Genomic DNA, 18,100 nt, shown 5'->3' with positions numbered 1-18,100 from the left:
CAAATACATTTTAATTGATGGAAAGTGAAGTATTTAATTTCCACAACTAACCAATGAATGCTATATATTTTGTTTTTATTAATATTAGTATTATTATTACTTTTATTGAAATTAAAAAAATTCAGTTGACTAGTAGACAAAACCAAACATGTATGTTTTTTTTTTCTACACTTTATTCTACACAGAAAATGGCTGTAAAGATTGACTACTTCTTGGAAGATATTAAATGAAATGACCAAATTGGAGTCGATTATACTCTTACCCTATAACTAAGCTTTTGGATGAAGTTGGGCAAGATGAATGGCTGCTCTCTAGAATACTATTACATCTCTCCAGAATTTCAGGAAAATGAACCACTTTTTGGATCTCACCTTGGCCAATTCCAGAGCCTTCCGTGGCCTAAGAATTAGGAACATTGTTTTGTTTTTTGGTTTTTTCCCCTCAAATCATGTAAAGCAAACCTTCAAATAATTTATACAAGCAATAAACATGGGCTCCAAAAGCTATTTTGATTGAAAATAGTTTTGCAGGATCTTGAATTAGCTGTCTAGTTTTGAGTTGATTGTATCGAAATTCTCATGGTTTCAAGTTGAAAAATTGGCATATTGGTTTTACAGAATCCAAATTTTAATTAGTACTTGACTCAAGTTTCACCAAGAGGGAACATGGGATGCTTGTGGATTGTAGTTCTTCTCCCATGATTATCCTCTGTTGGTGCAGTAGTTTGTGATTTGTCCAGTATAATTTTGAGTTATCTACTATCATATCTGGGATTGCTCAGCTTTCATTCATGTACTACATATCTCTTTGCCTCTTTTATCGTTGTATCCTATGAAACCACTGGGAACTTTTGTATAGTTAGGCATTGGAATTGTTGTATAGATTTCTTGTAATAGGAGAAACCAAAAGGATTATGAGACGCTGCCCATTCCTAGTTCTTGGAACTTAAAACAACCAAAAGGAATTAGAAGCAAAAATTTTGGCCCAGTTTGTAATGTTGGGTGATGGTTGTGAACTTGTGAATAAGTTTTGGGCTTTTGGGTTTGATATTGAGAATAGAGAAATTAGTTTAAAGAATAAAATTAAAAGGAGACAACAAATCTATACAACAAAAGAATGCATAACAAGCAAAATCTGGGTATAACATAGTGTAATTAAGTGATATTTTTATTTCACCATTTTGAATCCCAAGAATAATACTTCATACTGAAATAATAATAGAAAGAAAGTAATGGTGGAGCACTATATATATGAAGAAAAATCTATGGTTTCCATTCCCAATTATTCTAATAATAGTTGTATCTTAATATCTAAGTAAACAAAAGAATGCATAACAAGCAAAATACTCAAGATAATTCATTTATCATTACAGCTCATTATGTGGTCTTCATCTAACACATTTATGGGGCAACACTAAGCAAGAAAAGCACCAAAAATCTAAAAGTGTAGCACAACAAATTTTAATAAAGAAGCCAACATGATATATCAAATTGATATTCATGAGAGTAATACAAATTGATGTAAGTAAGAACAAATAACAATAAAAGAAATAAGAGTCACTCAATACCTTTTTAAAGATTACCGTATTTTGTCTTAAGTTCAACATTAAATAAAAGTGTTGGGCTTGACATGGCAGACCTCTACAGTCATTCACAAATTTAGAGAAAGGATAGATAAAGATATCCAATAATATTTTCACAATGAAATGGAACCATGACAAATATACTAGCCTATTAGTTATTCAACAACACTCTCTTATGTAAATTTATCTTCAAAAGTAAAAGAAAAACAAATAAAATAGAGAATCAATTTCCGTCAGTAAAGATGTCATTCTTTATTGTACAAAGTTCACATGTGCCTCATTGGCAACACAAATATTGGAAACTTTGAATATATTTTCAGATTTGTTAAGAAGCTTGAAAATGAACATATAAGGTTGTATACTAAACAGAAGTTCAAGGCTTTGTATAAGTGGAAGACTGGAAGTAGGTACTGTTAGGCGCAAAAATATCCGGCTTGGCCCAAATATGCTCAAAGGTGTCTCAAACCTTTAGATTTTGGAGCCTAATATTAAGATTATAGGATAAAACTTGGGACTTTCATCAAACATGTGCTATGCAAGAAAATTGTAGAACATGCATAAATTACTATAATGATATAATCACACAACATAATCAGACTGAGCAAAGCACAACATCAATTAACAGAAATATACTACATGAAAATTTAACAAAAAAATAAGTTACAAAAAAAACATATTACATGAAAATTAAAACATAGTAAAATACACATCTTGCACTGAAAATAGAAGAAAAAGAGAAAAGCCAACATGTCATCATCTATAGAAAATCGGACAACATATCCCCTAATTTACTAGTCTAGCCATTTGCCACATTCAACACCAACATGTCAAACAAATCAAACAACACACAAGTTTTCATCCATATATCACAGCAGCATACAAAATTCTCAGAACCTACTTCACTAAGACATGCAAGTTCTCAATCTTCCGTTATCACCGCAGCACACAAAATTCTCAGAACCTACTTCACTACGGATGAATATCTAAGATATTCAAACTCCACTAAAGTAATAAAATTATCATTCAAAACTGTAAAATATTGAAAATTAAAAAAAAAAATCAAATACAACATACCTCTTGCAATTAGCTACCAATCCAATGCTTTAAGACCAATCAAAATATTAACCTATTCGTTTTAATCAACATTGTAAAAAAAGAAAAATGTCAAATGTTGACATTTGATTTTAAAAAGTTCACATAAGTATTGCAATGCCAAAATTACCCTAATCTCATAACTTTTTCTTTTTAATCAACATCCTAATGTTAACTAATTATTTATTTTTAATCGACACTTTCTCATAGCTTTAGTAATTATATTATTAATTATACTTTCTATAAAACTACATTCAAATTAAATTTGAAATAAAACTTTATATTTGAAAGTAACAATTATTATAAATACACACTGAACATAAAGAAAATAATAAAAAAATTAGTAAAAATGATTTTTTTTAAAAAAAATAAAAAAAAGTTTAGGAGGGAAGTTTTTTTTAACGGCTTACGAGTTGAAAAGTATCAACTCAATTAAACATTTCAAAAATCCACCCAACCTACCTAATCTAACTATTAATTACCACCTTTAAGCTCTGGTAGATTTTTTATTTTTGAACTACTTTTAGTTCATAGAATTACAAAATTACTTTTTAGAAGTATTCATGTAAAAAATGATAAGCCTTTTTTAATTTAAAAGGTCTTTTTTACAAACTAGGATTTGTAGTTTTTTTTAGGATTTATTCATTTTTAGATTATGTGTTTTGTCTCATTATTTGTTTGGACTCTGTATTTTGATAAATTATTTTTTGGACTCTGTGTTTTCTAAAATAGTTTAAATAGACTCCCTAAATCCGATTTTGATCAAAATTTTTTGAACTAAAATCACAAATAATTCATCAAACTAACAACTCAGAACAAAAATACAGTCATTCTGTCTAAGAACTGTGTTGTTATATTAAATTTTTTGTTTATTAAAATCAAGTTAGGGGCCTATTTGAGCAATTTTATAAAATACAGGATTCAAAAAATAATTTATCAAAATACAAGATCCAAACCGATAATAAGATAAAACACAGTATAAAAAACATAAACCCTATTTTTTATAAGTTAATTTCTAAATTAGAATAATTTTAATTACTTATAATTTTGTTTTTTGATATTCAAACAATTTAAAAATAAAAATCATTTTTTTTAATGGTTAAAAATAAAAATCATTAAAAGATCTTTTTAAAATAATTATCCAAAAACATACAAAATAATTCAAAAGAAAAGCTTTGGTTAACGGGCCTATGTGTTTTTCGTTTCTTCATCTCTGATATTACTCTCTCCTCTCTACCATGGTTGAAGCCTTCCCCTAACCTTGAGCTATCGACCCTCTAACCTAAGCTACCGATCATCTCTGCTCTTCTTTCTACAAATGCTTCATCCGACCCTCTATTCCCCCATTTTTGAATACTTGAGCCACCATTAGAACTCTTCTCTGTGTGTGCCGCCGCCTCCTACTTCAAATCTTTGAGTCGCTGCCTTCTGAAGAAACATTTGAGCCAACGCCGGTCCTAGCTCGTTCCTGCCATCTTTGAAGAATCATTAGAGCTGCCGCTGCCGCCGGTCCTAGCTCAGACAGTCGTTTAGCCTCTGTAACAGTTCACATACTTTTTTTCTTATAAATACTTGGTCTCTAATTATTTTATCAAGAACTTAATTATTGATTGTAAATTTTAGTGGATTGTTTGTTAAGGTTTGATTTTTGGATTGGTATTGGTGGCTTTGAGGGTTTGATTTGTCTATGTTATTTTGTTTTTAGATTTTATCTTTGGTACTTTGTTGCTGAATTGTTGTTAGTGTTTGTTGATGATGAATCTGTCGATTTTGCACTATGTGGGCAATTCTCTGATTTGGCTTTGGGCTCCTAGTGTCTTAGGGTTAAACAATAAAACCTTCTAATATGATGATAATGTTCTCTGTTTTAGATGATTTGTGTGTGAGCCTCAAGTGTGGTGGTTGAATCAGCACTAATTATTTTTTAAGGTTATCTTCGTTTATGGTGTTTTTTTGTTGTCTCTTGGTTATTTGAATCAGAGACATTTTTTAGTATGTTTTAATCTAATGATTTTCTTTTTAATTTGTTTTAATATGATAATTTAAATCATGATCACGATGCCTTCATTATATTACAAGTTTTTATATGATTCATATTTATTTGTTCCCTATGCAAATAGCTAGATTGATTAAGAGTATGGTTTATTTAGAATAGTTTTTTAATATGTGCAGCTTTATAGTTTGTATATTTGTATTTAAGTCATGATTATGTCTTAGTTAATTGTACAAGCTTTATCTACGATACATTTTGATTAATATATTCTACAAGTGTTTGAGAAATGATCTTCATGCTCCTCCCTGCTTATTCTTTATCAGAGTATTGTGGTTTGCCTTGTTCTTTATCAATTTGTTATGTTGGGGATGGTTGTGAACTTAGTGAATAAATTCTGGGCTTTTGGTTTTGATATTGAGAATTGAGAAATAAATTTAAAGACTAATATTAAACTTATATGGAATAGTTTTTTTAATATGTGCAACTTTATAATTTGTATATTTCTATAATGCCTTAAGTATTCGTACAAGTTTTATCTATGATATATTTTGATTAATTGCCTTATTTTGGCCCAGTTTGAGATGTTGGATGATGGTTGTGAACTTGTGGATAAGTTTTGGGCTTTTGGGTTTGATATTGAGAATAGATAAATTAGTTTAAAGAATAAAATTAAAAGGAGACAACAAAAAATGAAACTAAGTTTGGGATGTTTGATATTGTAAACCGAACTTTGTTTTTGGAGAGATGACTGCATATTGGTATGTCAGCAAAAATTTTGAATCTGATTTTTAGTTAGTTATTATTTTGAGTTTGAATTTGATTTTTGATCTATATACAAGTATGTTTCGAATCTGAATTTTTATTTCCTTAAAGGCGAAGGGGAAAATCTGATTTTTATTTTGAGTTTAACTGTGAAAGATTTATGTGTTTGTTGTTTGGTTCATATTTCATATTCATTTGATTTTAAATATATATATGTTATTTTGGTTATGTTTTGAATTTTTATTTCTTTGATATTGAGAATAGATAAATTAGTTTGAAGAATAAAATTAAAAGCAAACAACAAAACATGAAACTAAGTTTGGGATGTTCGTTATTGTAGTTTGATATATATATATATATATGTATATAAGATTAGCTTATCTTGTATATGATCAGCCGCCACATCTCATTCTCTCTAACAATCTTTCTCTTTCTTCTTCTTCTTCTTTCTACAATGCTTTAGAAAGACCCTTACGTGAGTAATACCAGTCGACCTCGGAGTCCCCTTCTTCTTCGTCTCTCTCTGTTCGTTCAACTTGTCACTTGCAATCCCCTTCTTCTTCGTCAAATCCCCTTCTGCCGTTTCCATTGACGAGCTCTGTAAGCCGCCGCCGCTGCCTCCATTTTACTAGCCACCTAAAGCTGCCTCCAGAGCCACCCATAACCGCCTTTGTCTCAGTCTTTGTTGTTAACGATTTTTTACTCTATACGTTTGTGGTTTGTATTTAGTTTTTATTTCTTTGTTTGTAGTGGGTATTGTTTTTTTAAATCTGATTATGTTGTTTTCTGAGTCTTTGTGTACTGAATATGCTTAGTTTGTGTTTTTGTATCTTTTCAGAAGCAGTGTGCTGGGTCATGGCTTTGGATTGCAGTGGCTAGGTTGCAGCTTGGAATGGCTTGGTAGATTTTTGTTTGCACCTAATGCATATCTTAGTTGTTATTGAGTTGTATGTATTGATGTTATGGAGTTGTGTTTTTTATCAGAGGCTTTGAGTTGTTTTCCTTGTTCTAATACGTTTGATATATTGCATTGTCCTTAGTTTTTGAGTTGTGATTCATTACTTTGATTCACTGTGTTTTTTTGTCACTTTTAAGTCTGTGATAGTCTCTTAGTCCGTTTATTACATTTCTGTATATTATATATCTCAAAATATGTTAGACACAAACTAATGGTAATAATGGGAAGTGTTTAAAGTATGTTGTTGAGTACATTTTGAATCTGTGAGTTGTGTTCAACGACGAAGGATAATGACTAGGATCTCCAGGCAGTCGTGAGAGGTTGTTCCTCTACTGGAAATGATGTCCCAACAGAGATCCACAGAGCACTGCCATCACAATCACAAGGGTTTACTGCAACCACCTCTTACTGTCTTAGAGGGTAACTTTCTCTTTCTTATTTCCTTTTTTCCCTTGGGAGATTGCTACCATTTTTTAGTTAATAAAAAATTAAGTATGATTTTAGTAAATATAATTTTAATGAGCCTCCTCCTTTGGAAATAAGAGGAATTCGGTCCCAAATTTTTGTTCATGGATATCCACTACCTGATATTTCTTGGCCTATGAAAATTAATGATCATCACTTTCAGATACAGATACAGATTTTGGTTCATGATCATCACTTTCATTAACCATGTTGAATGCCACATTGCAAGAAAATGTTTCATCAATACTTTCCATCTCATTTTTCCTATTTTTGGTAATGTGTCGTTTATGTAATTTTGGTGTTGTTTTTTTGTCCAACAATTAGTGTCGTTTTATGACACTGTTGTTTGTGCTTTTTGTTTAGAAAATTACATTATATATTCAAAATTTATAATTTTTGTCAGTTACGAAATAAATCCCACACTGCTAACAAAGTTGTCTTCTTTTGGTATGTATCTATGCTTCTTTTTCTCACTTGATATCATTGCTGTCCACCAAGTATATGCTGAAATGTATGTTAAGTAAGATACTGGGCTCTAACACTTTAATTCAGTTTTATTTTTTAATTTTTTTCATTTCATGAATGGATTGGTTTGACACATTACAGTAGCGCCTCTTATATTTTTTTGGTTTTCATATCATTGCTGGTTTGGCTACAGCACTTTACACAAATTTCAGCTGTAATATAAGGTAACAGAGTCTGTTAGTTCTTCAGCTGCTCTTGCTGGGGTTCTTTCTTTTTTCTTGTAAGGAATTTTCTGAAATTACAACTTCACTGGTTTGTTTGGTTTGACCATCATGGAATAAGAAAGTATGAGATAAAATATATAGTTAGAGGAAGGAAGGAAGGGAGAAATCTACAACTTTACCGGTTTGGTTTGATCAGCTCAGTAGTCATAGCAATAATGGGGCTTTTCATACCATTACTGGTTTCACTTATTTTCTTTTCACTTGTTACAAGGGAACTATCTGTTAGTTCTTCAACTGCTCTTGTTGGTGTTGTTTCTTTTTCTTGTGTGTAAGTTGACAAAATTACAACTTTGCTAGTTTGGTTTGAAATATCATTTTTAAGTGGTTATCTCATAATAATTTTTCAAAATCCTAAGTAGAGTTTTCATTTGTTTTGCAGATTTCTTCATGTTTTTTGAGGGGGTTTTTATCTTCATAAGAGATGATGATAATTAGGAGACAAATGGGTTATCGAATCACTGCACTCTTCCCTGCATATGCGCACAAGTTTAAAGCTTATTCAAGTTCCATTTCTGTTTGTGGGTTTGCTCGCTCTTGTTTAGCCAATCCAAATGAGGTGGCTATATTTTTGGGAAGGAATAATGAATTCCCGCTTGAGATGAAGTCTTTCTCGACTATGACAGGAACAATATTGGTGCAGGCTGGAGACCCAGCTAGGATAAGTGTGGAAATAGAGAATGCACTTGATGAGCATAGACTTGAAGATACGTGGGAATTTTATAAACAACATATGGAGATAGATGGGTTCCCTAGAAAGTCTGTTGTGAATAAACTTCTTGCAGCTTTTGCTGAAAGCCTTGATGTTCTGTGGTTAGAGAAGGCCTTTGGGATGGTAGAACGAATTTTCGAGAAAGGAAAACAGAATTTATTACAGAAAGAGACACTAATTTATCTCTCTATTTCTCTAGCGAAAGTCCAATTGTCGGTTCCTGCATCAACTATTTTGAGAAAGTTGGTGGAAATGGAGCAATTTCCTCCCGTTTCTGCTTGGTCTGCAACCTTGGCATATATGTGTCAAACTGGTCATGGGGCTTATCTTGCAGCTGAGTTGATTCTTGAGATTGGTTATCTATTTCAAGATAGTAGGATTGATCCACGGAAAAAGAGTAACGCACCTTTGCTGGCTATGAAGCCTAATACTACTGCTTTCAACATTGCTCTGGCCGGGTGTCTCTTGTTTGGAACACATAGGAAAGCAGAGCAGCTCCTTGACATGATGCCTCGAGTTGGTGTGAAACTTGACTCTGACTTACTGATAGTCATGGCACATATATATGAGAGAAATGGACGAAGAGAAGAGCTTAGGAAACTCCAACGGTACATAAATGATGCACACAACCTAAGTGATGTTCAATTGCGGCAGTTTTATAATTGTTTGCTTACATGCCATTTGAAATTGGGTGATCTTGGTTCTGCATCAAACATGGTTTTAGAAATGCTTCGAAAAGCAAAGGAGCTAGGTCCTCTTTTGCTGCTGCATCGATAGTAATTGATGCTGTTGGAAATGAAGGCAAATCCTCTTGTGTTCTTGGTTCCAGGTTGACTTCGAGCCATGAAGAATCTAGAGGTTTGGAATATGATAAACCACTTAAAATCTCCCTGGTATCTTATGAGGAGTATTTAAGAGATCAGAATTTTGTGAAACTCGATACTGAAGCAAAGGAGGTGCTGAATACCATGTTAGCTAAGCTGCAAACTCAAGTTGAACTGTTAACATCTGAACGAGGTATCATCCAACCAACTGAGGAAATTTTGGTGAAATTAGTGAAAGCATTTCTAGAAGCAGGAAAGATTAAAGATTTGGCAGAGTTTCTCATCAAGGTAGAGAGAGAAGATTCTCCATTTTCCAATGATGATTCAATGATAGTTCATGTCATAAGTTCATGCATATCGCTTGGTTGGTTAGACCAAGCACATGACCTTTTAGATGAGATGGTATTGGCTGGTGTCAACATTGCTTCTTCTGTATATTCTTCTCTCTTAAAAGCATATTGTCAAGCAAACCGAGTAGGAGACGTCGCAACACTTCTTCGCGATGCTCGTAGGGCAGGAATCCAGCTAGATTCTAGCTCTTATCAGGCATTGCTTCAGTCCAAGGTGATGCAAGAAGATACACAAGGAGCCCTCCATCTATTCAAAGAGATGAAAGTAGCAAACATATCGAAAACTGGTCATCAAGAATTCGAGAAGTTGGTCAAGGGATGTGAAGAGGGAAATGAAGCTAAGTTAATGGGAAAACTTTTGCACGAAATCAAGGATGGGCAAAGAGTAGATTCTGGAGTTCATGATTGGAACAATGTAATCCACTTTTTCTCTAAGAAAAGATTGATGCAAGATGCCGAGAAAGTTCTGAAGAAAATGAGGAGTCTTGGTCATACACCAAATGCTCAGACATTCCATTCCATGGTTACTGCGTATGCAGCTATTGGGGGAAACTATATAGAAGTGACAGAACTGTGGGGGGAGATGAAATCTCTTGCTTCTGCAACCCCAATGAAGTTTGATCAGGAACTCTTGGATTCTGTGCTTTACACATTTGTGAGGGGTGGGTTTTTCAGCCGAGCAAATGAAGTAGTGGAGATGATGGAGAGAGGTAAAATGTTTGTGGACAAGTACAAATACCGGACTCTCTTCTTGAAGTACCACAAAACACTTTACAGGGGCAAAACTCCCAAATTCCAAACTGAAGGCCAACACAGAAAGAGGGAGGAAGCATTAATTTTTAAGAGGTGGGTGGGATTGAATTGATAATATTTTGGCACCCTACTCTTATAAGCTCTTGTCCAATGCGACTTCATGCAATAGAAAGATGTTTTGGTCCGTCCAGAAAATGGCTGTAAAGATTGATTACTTCTTGGAAGATATTAAATCAAATGACCAAATTGGAGTCGTTTATACTCTTACCCTATGGCTAAGCTTTTGGCTGAAGTTGAGCAAGAGGAATGGCTGCTCTCTAGAAGACTGTTACATGTCTCCACCAGAATTTCAGGAAAATGAACCACTTTTTGGGTCTCACCTTGGCCAATTCCAGAGCCTTCCGTGGCCTAAGAATTTAGAACATTGTTTTGATTTTTGTTTTTTTCCCCTCAAATTTCTTGTTTTCTAATTTAATTTCTCTGTTACAAAGAAAAATCATGTAAAGTAAGCCTTCATACAAGCAATAAACATGGGCTTTAAAAGCTATTTTGATTGAAAACAGTTTTGCAGGATTTTGAATTAGCTGTCTCGTTTTGAGTTGATTGTATCGAAATCCTCATGGTTTCAAGTTGAAAAATTGGCATATTGGTTTTACAGAATCCAGATTTTGAACTTGTTGTCTAGACTGAGTAAGGTTGTAATCTTTAGGCTGTGACCAGGCTCTCGAATTCCTGAGTATATCAATACATATTTTACTGTTTCTGGTACTTGTATATGTGATTGAGCTAAATGTGATGTTGGCAATTGGTTAATGAACTTTCTTTTTCCATCGCACAAGGCTTCAATTCTTGCACAGATTATTTGGCTAAGAGCAATAAAGGTCACAAGATGAGATGATCATTATGTATCTTCCCTTATACTACAACCACATCTTTGTTAATATTATTCTGACACACACTTCTCAATATTAGTATTTTGCTTTATGAATATATTATATAAATTTAATTTTGAGAAATGCTTACTGCTTAACCAACAACAAGCATAGTCTTGTTTTTTTAGTTTAAAACTCATAAAGTAGCTTGGTTGATACAAAAAGGAATGAAACCAAAACAACCATGTCAGGTTGTCTAATAGCTGACTGACCAAACATTATTGTTAGCATTCCATATATAGAATGCCATGGACTGAGGACCTAGAACCATATCATGAAAAGTTTTATTCCTAGTATTCAATAAATAGAAGATGTCGTTCATGAAATAATCCACAGGAGCATTAATCAGCCACAAATAAGCTCTCTTGACAGAAAAACAGTCACGAAATACTTAAATGAGGCTCCTGTTGCATCATAATAATCACAGATACTATGCAAATCATCGAAATATTTATGAGTCATCAGGAGGCTCTAGTATTCACAGCTTTTACCATCTTTGGTTTTGAAATGAAACTCACATCTCAACATCCAACATTCACAATTTGCAACAATGAAAACTCGATATTTTTTGAAGATCCAAATAGCTATAATTACCACATGCATCCTTAGCTATAATTACTATTTAATGTGCCAATGAATTCTCTACTTTTCATTTTAAATTTGATTCATGTTTAATGCTCTGTTTTTTATAGGGTTTATAACTTTTTAGATTATGTGTTTTACTTTATTATTTGTTTGGACTCTGTGTTTTTGACAAATTATTTTTTGAATCTTGTGTTTTGTAAAATTGTTCAAATAGTCCACTAAATCTGATTTTGTTGAACAAAAAATTTAATATAACCACACAATTCATATGTAGAATGATCGTATTTTTGTTTTGAGTTGTTAGTTTGATGAATTATTTGTGATTTTAGTTAAAAAAAACTTTGGTCAAAATCGGCTTTAGGGTTTTATTTGAACTATTTTAGAAAACACAGGGTCCAAAAAATAATTTGTCAAAACACAGAGTCCAAACAGGTAATGAGACAAAACACATGGTCTAAAAATGTATCAACCATTTTTTAAATGAAACTGTTAGTTTTTTTATTTTTGCAATGCTCAATAATTAGTAAGTATTAATTATCTAGTATTTTGTTATTATCTATGATTTGTGCTAGAATATGTTTTGTTTAATTAAGATATATCCCTCCCTCATCATATATTGTGTTTAATTAACAAGCTATTAATATATCAAGAAATTTCTCAAGACTTTCTACTTTAAATATTGATTAATGTACACAAGGAATGTGGTAATTTAATCGTACGAAGATAAAACAAAAACACAAAATGTGTTGAGAGATTATTTTATAAGTTATTAATTTGTCTTTTTCTTCACACGTGTCTTCCACGTTTAGACTATATGCAGAAAGACTTGATTGGTTGACTTAGAAAGCTGGTGCACTAATTAATAATTGATTGAAATATGTTAGTGCGTGGAAAGTGGTATAGTAGAATAGGGTTGATGGTGAGAAGCATGAGATTTTATCTCAAAATTAATTGTTGAATGTACCCACATATTTTTTATGTGAGATATTTTTCTCTAACAGAATATTATCATTTATATCATATATTTTAAATCTCATATTATTCTTTACTTGATTATAATTAATCACTGATTCTCATATAATTATATTTTTTAAGTAAGTATTGTTCCAAAAATTGTTTCTCTTACTATCATTATCATATTCTTTACTTAATTATAATAAGATCTTATGTTTGAAATACACTTATTTGAAATACAAAATACAAATACGGGCAAAGCTATTTTATGAATTATCAAATAAAGAATTTGAACATATAAAGAAGACATCAAACCAAACCAAAGTACCAAAATAACACGCTATATGAATAGGGTTAAAAAAAGAAGTAAAATGTACGCTTTGTTTATAGAATTTTTTAAAAGTCATGAGAACAGTCTTTTTTGCATATTTAACTTAGTTGACTCTTCAGCGTTAAAATTACATTAATAATGAAAAATGAAAAAGTAGAATTGATGTTTTCTCTATCATCGTGACTTTTTTATTTTCACACATCATTGTCATATAAAAAAAAATTAAAATTGTTAAGAAAAAAAAAAAGAAAAATACATTAGGATATGTTTGGTTCATGGTTAAGAAAATAAAAATTAATTTTTGTCAAATATATATATAATTTAACCTGAAGAATATTTTTTTCAACAAACTGTTTATTCATTCTATTCAATTATCAACCAAACATAGAAATACTTATTTAGCTATTGATTTCATAAGTCCAATAAAACAACATATATAATCACTTTATTATTTTTATTCTATTTCATTTTCATTACTCCAAAAAATTATGAAATTAATAAACTACATCTTGTCACTTCATAAAGTAGATATTGAACCAATCAACACGTTATGACTAATTTTTTTAACTTTACAATTAAGAAATTTCCTATCAATATTCTTTAACACAAATTGAAATGGCTAGATAGTGACCAAAAGAAAGAAAAAAAAAGTCCTAATAAACTAATAAACAAAATTCTAGCTATATTATAATAATAGCGGCAAACCAGTAATAATTAGCAAAAATTTAACGGTCATTATTAAATCACTTCTATATAAAAAATGTAGATAAGAAAATTTTTTGGTTTTAACGGTTTGTTTTTTATTAACTTTAATATAATATTTTAAATATTTAATGGAATATACATTTAAAATTGATTAAAATTAGATATTTATTAATTATATTAATACAAATTTAATTATTATAATATAAATTCAAATTCAAATGATATAAAATATCATTATTATAATAATATATAATACAAGACTATATTTAGTAATTATATTAATATAAATTTAAATTCAAATATTATAAAATGTTATTATGATAATAATATTTAATACTTATCTTAATATAAATTTAAATATTATAAAATATTATTATAATAATGTATAATACTTAATTTTAATTTTTATTAAAAAAAATTATCATTTATAATTAAATAAGTTATTATATTATATAAACTTTAAAAAATTATAAATAATGTTCTGGTTTAATTTTTCATTTAATATGTTTATATCATTCTTTTATATATAATATTATTTATTTATTTGAAATTTATATAATAATGATACAAATTTCATAAAAAAAATTAATACATTCTATAAATAAAACTAAACAAATGTGATACACGTTGCTTGTATTTACTATATATGATAAAGATAAATGTAATTTTATATTCTCCTCTATTTTTTATCTCCATATTATTATTATTTTTATTAAATAAATCCCTCATAAATATTTACAATTTCTTTTGACAACTTTCAAAAATAAAATTTAGTACATAATTCCCCATTAATAAATAATTTAGTTTTTAATTTTTTTCCACCTTTATAATTAATTATTTTCAAATAACTTAAATTATTTTTGGCACTATACCAATTAAAAAAAATACTTTACAGCAACTAAATGGAAAATTTTATTTTATTTTTTCGCTAAAAAGTATCTTATTAGAATTAAAACAATTATTAAACTCACAATATTGATTTGTTTTACTTGTAAAAATTAAAGTATATAAATAAAAAAAATGATAATCTAATTAATATATAAGTGCAATATTAAAATTTTCTAATGTGTATTTAAAAATATATATGAATTATCAAATAAATAATTCTGAACATATGAAAAAGACAACTAACTAAAGTACCAAACAACTCGTTATGAGTTTAAAATATATATATATACTTTGTTTGTAGAATCTTTTAAAAGTCACGAGGAAAGTCTCTTTTATACACTTGACTTAGTTAACTCTCTAACATTAATATTACGCTAATAATGAATAATTAAATAATAAAATTAACGTCTTTAAATTAATAGCTGTTTTGGTTCTCATCAAGACTTTTCTCTTTTTACACATCATTGTCATATAAAGAAAACATTAAAATTGCTTATAAAAAAACAAAAAAAAAATGAAAACACACATTATTGTTTGGTTCTTGGTATAATGGATAATATTAGAATAATGGATTTAAGAAAAAAAAACTGTCATTCCTGTATGTTTGGTTCAAAATTACAAATGGAAATAATCTTTCCAATGGAAAATTCATTGACAAGTTTTAAGGAATTGATATTCTTTTCTAATTTGGGTGGAATAACATCACCATTTCAATGCCAATTATAAAAAGTGTTAATTTTTGTCAAATATATGTAATTTAACTTACTTTTGTTAACAAATTATTTATTCCATTCCATTCAATTATCAACCAACCAACACATTAATTATGACTAATTTTTTTAACTTTACAATTAAGAAATTTCCTATAAATATTTTTTAACATAATTAAGTTGATTTAGAAAATTATATAAACAGTATAATAATAAATTAAAAAAAATTGAAATGACTAGCTAGTGACCTCAAACATAAAAGAAAAAACCCTAATAAATTAGTAAACAAAATTCTAGCTATTTTCTAATAATAGCCACAAATCAGTAATAATTAGCAAAATTTTTGTGGTCACTATTTTCTCTTCTATTGAAGATTATCTTTTCTAGAGTGTCAACATCATAATAACCTAATAAAAAATCTTCCAAAAAAAATAAAATAAAAAAGCTTGACAAAAAAATTCCAGACCATAATTAAAAACGAAAGGCCATAAAAATAAAATATATATCTTCAAATTATAATTAATAAAAAATGAGCTCTTGTCAATGTTATCGTGACTTTTCAAATGAGACATTAAAATTTCATAAGTAATAGAAAGTGATATATCAGACCAAAGAACAAGCTTTTTTTTTTCTTTCTAATTTAGATATAATGCAAAGCTATTTTATGAATTATCAAATAAAGAATTTGAACATATAAAGAAGACATCAAACTAAACCAAAGTACCAAATAACACGCTATACGAATAACGTTAAAAAAAAGAAGTAAAATGTACGCTTTGTTTATAGAATTTTTTAAAAGTCATGAGAACAGTCTCTTTTACATATTTAACTTAGTTGATTCTTCAGCGTTAAAATTATACTAATAATGAAAAATGAAAAAGTAGAATTGATGTTTTCAAATTAATAGATGTTTTATATCAACCAAACATAGAAATACATATATATATATTTTTGTCAAATATATATATATATATATATAATTTAACCTGAAGAGTATTTTTTTCAACAAATATCAACCAAACATAGAAATACTTATTTAGCTATTGATTTCATAACTCCAATAAAACAACATATATAATCACTTTATTATTTTTATTCTATTTCATTTTCATTACTCCAAAAAATTATGAAATTGATAAACTACATCTTGTCACATCATAAAGTAGATATAGAATCAATCAACACGTTCTGACTAATTTTTTTAACTTTACAATTAAGAAATTTCCTATTAATATTCTTTAACACAAATTGAAATGGCTAGATAGTGACCAAAAGAAAGAAAAAAAAAGTCCTAATAAACTAATAAACAAAATTCTAGCTATATTATAATAATAGCGACAAACCATTAATAATTAGCAAAAATTTAATGGTTATTATTGCATCACTTCTATATAAAAAGTATAGATAATAGAAATTCTTGATTTTAAGGGTTTGTTTTGTTAATTTTAATAGAATATTCTAAATATTTAATGGAATATATATTTAAAATTGATTAAAAATAAATATTTATTAATTATATTAATACAAATTTAACTATTATAATATAAATTTAAATTCAAATGATATAAAATATTATTATAATAATAATATATAATATAAGATTATATTTATTAATTATATTAATATAAATTTAAATTTAAATATTATTATGATAATAATAATTAATAATTATATTAATATAAATTTAAATATTATTATAATAATATATAATACATAATTTTTATTTTTATTAAAAAATTTATCATTTATAATTAAAAAAGTTATTATATTATATATATATATTTTAAAAGAACATAAATAATATTGAAAATTTCTTTGATAGGGTCTTCAAAAAGAGCCCTATCGTAGGGCTCTTTTGTGTTTCTCAACCTTTGAACAGTTTTCAGCGCGATTTTTTTTTATGACCGTGTATAATGTAGTTATTTAGAGCATCCTGTAAATTTTTAGAAAATTCTGAATAATTTACAGTACCGAAAAATAAGTTCAAATATGCTATTTTCCACGCGCATAAAAAAAATTAGTCATGCGTGCAATAATCTGTTTTCGGCATTGTAAATTATTCGGAATTTTCTGAAAATTTGCAGGATGCTCTAAATAACTATAATATACATGGTCATAAAAAAAAATCGCGCCGAAAACTATTCACGGGTTTAGAACACAAAAGAGCTCTACGGTAGGGCTCTTTTTGAAGGCCCTACCATAGAATTATCCAATAATATTTTGGTTTAATTTTTCATTTAATATGTTTATATTATTCTTTTATATATATTATTATTTATTTATTTGAAATTTATATAATAATGATACAAATTTAATAAAAAATTAATAAATTCTATAAATAAAAATAAACAAATGTGATACATTTGCTTGTATCTAGTATATATAATAAAGATAAATGTAATTTTGTATTCTCCTCTATTTTTTATCTCCATATTATTATTATTTTTATTAAATAAATCCCTCATAAATATTTACAATTTCTTTTGACAACTTTCAAAAATAAAATTTAGTACATAGTTCCCCATTAATAAATAATTTAGTTTTTAATTTTTTTCCACCTTTATAATTAATTATTTTCAAATAACTTAGAGTATTTTTGACACTATATACCAATTAAAAAAAAATACTTTACAGCAACTAAATGGAAAATTTATTTTATTTTTCGATAAAAAGTATCTTATTAGAATTAAAACAATTAGTAAATTCACAATATTGTTTTTTTTTTACTTGTAAAAATTAAAGTATATAAACAAAAAAA

At 28.5% G+C, this 18,100-nt stretch overlaps 1 protein-coding gene and 1 pseudogene across 1 annotated transcript in view; both read left to right on the top strand.

Moving 5' to 3' along the window:
- The window catches only part of LOC133781481 (pentatricopeptide repeat-containing protein At1g03100, mitochondrial-like), a 71,498-nt gene that overhangs the window by 29,017 nt on the left and 24,381 nt on the right, over positions 1-18,100 (top strand). Inside the window, exon 3 of the mRNA XM_062220486.1 lies at positions 6,674-6,807. Coding sequence (XP_062076470.1) covers positions 6,726-6,807 — 82 coding nt within the window. The 5' untranslated portion in view covers positions 6,674-6,725. The remainder of the gene's footprint in view (positions 1-6,673; positions 6,808-18,100) is intronic.
- LOC133781483 (pentatricopeptide repeat-containing protein At1g03100, mitochondrial-like) lies at positions 7,179-10,498 on the top strand (annotated as a pseudogene).

This window comes from Humulus lupulus, chromosome 6 (assembly GCF_963169125.1).
Source record: "Humulus lupulus chromosome 6, drHumLupu1.1, whole genome shotgun sequence".
In the NCBI taxonomy this organism is placed as follows: domain Eukaryota; kingdom Viridiplantae; phylum Streptophyta; class Magnoliopsida; order Rosales; family Cannabaceae; genus Humulus; species Humulus lupulus.
Note: the sequence above shows the minus strand (reverse complement) of the source record. Positions and strands in the feature narration are given on the sequence as shown.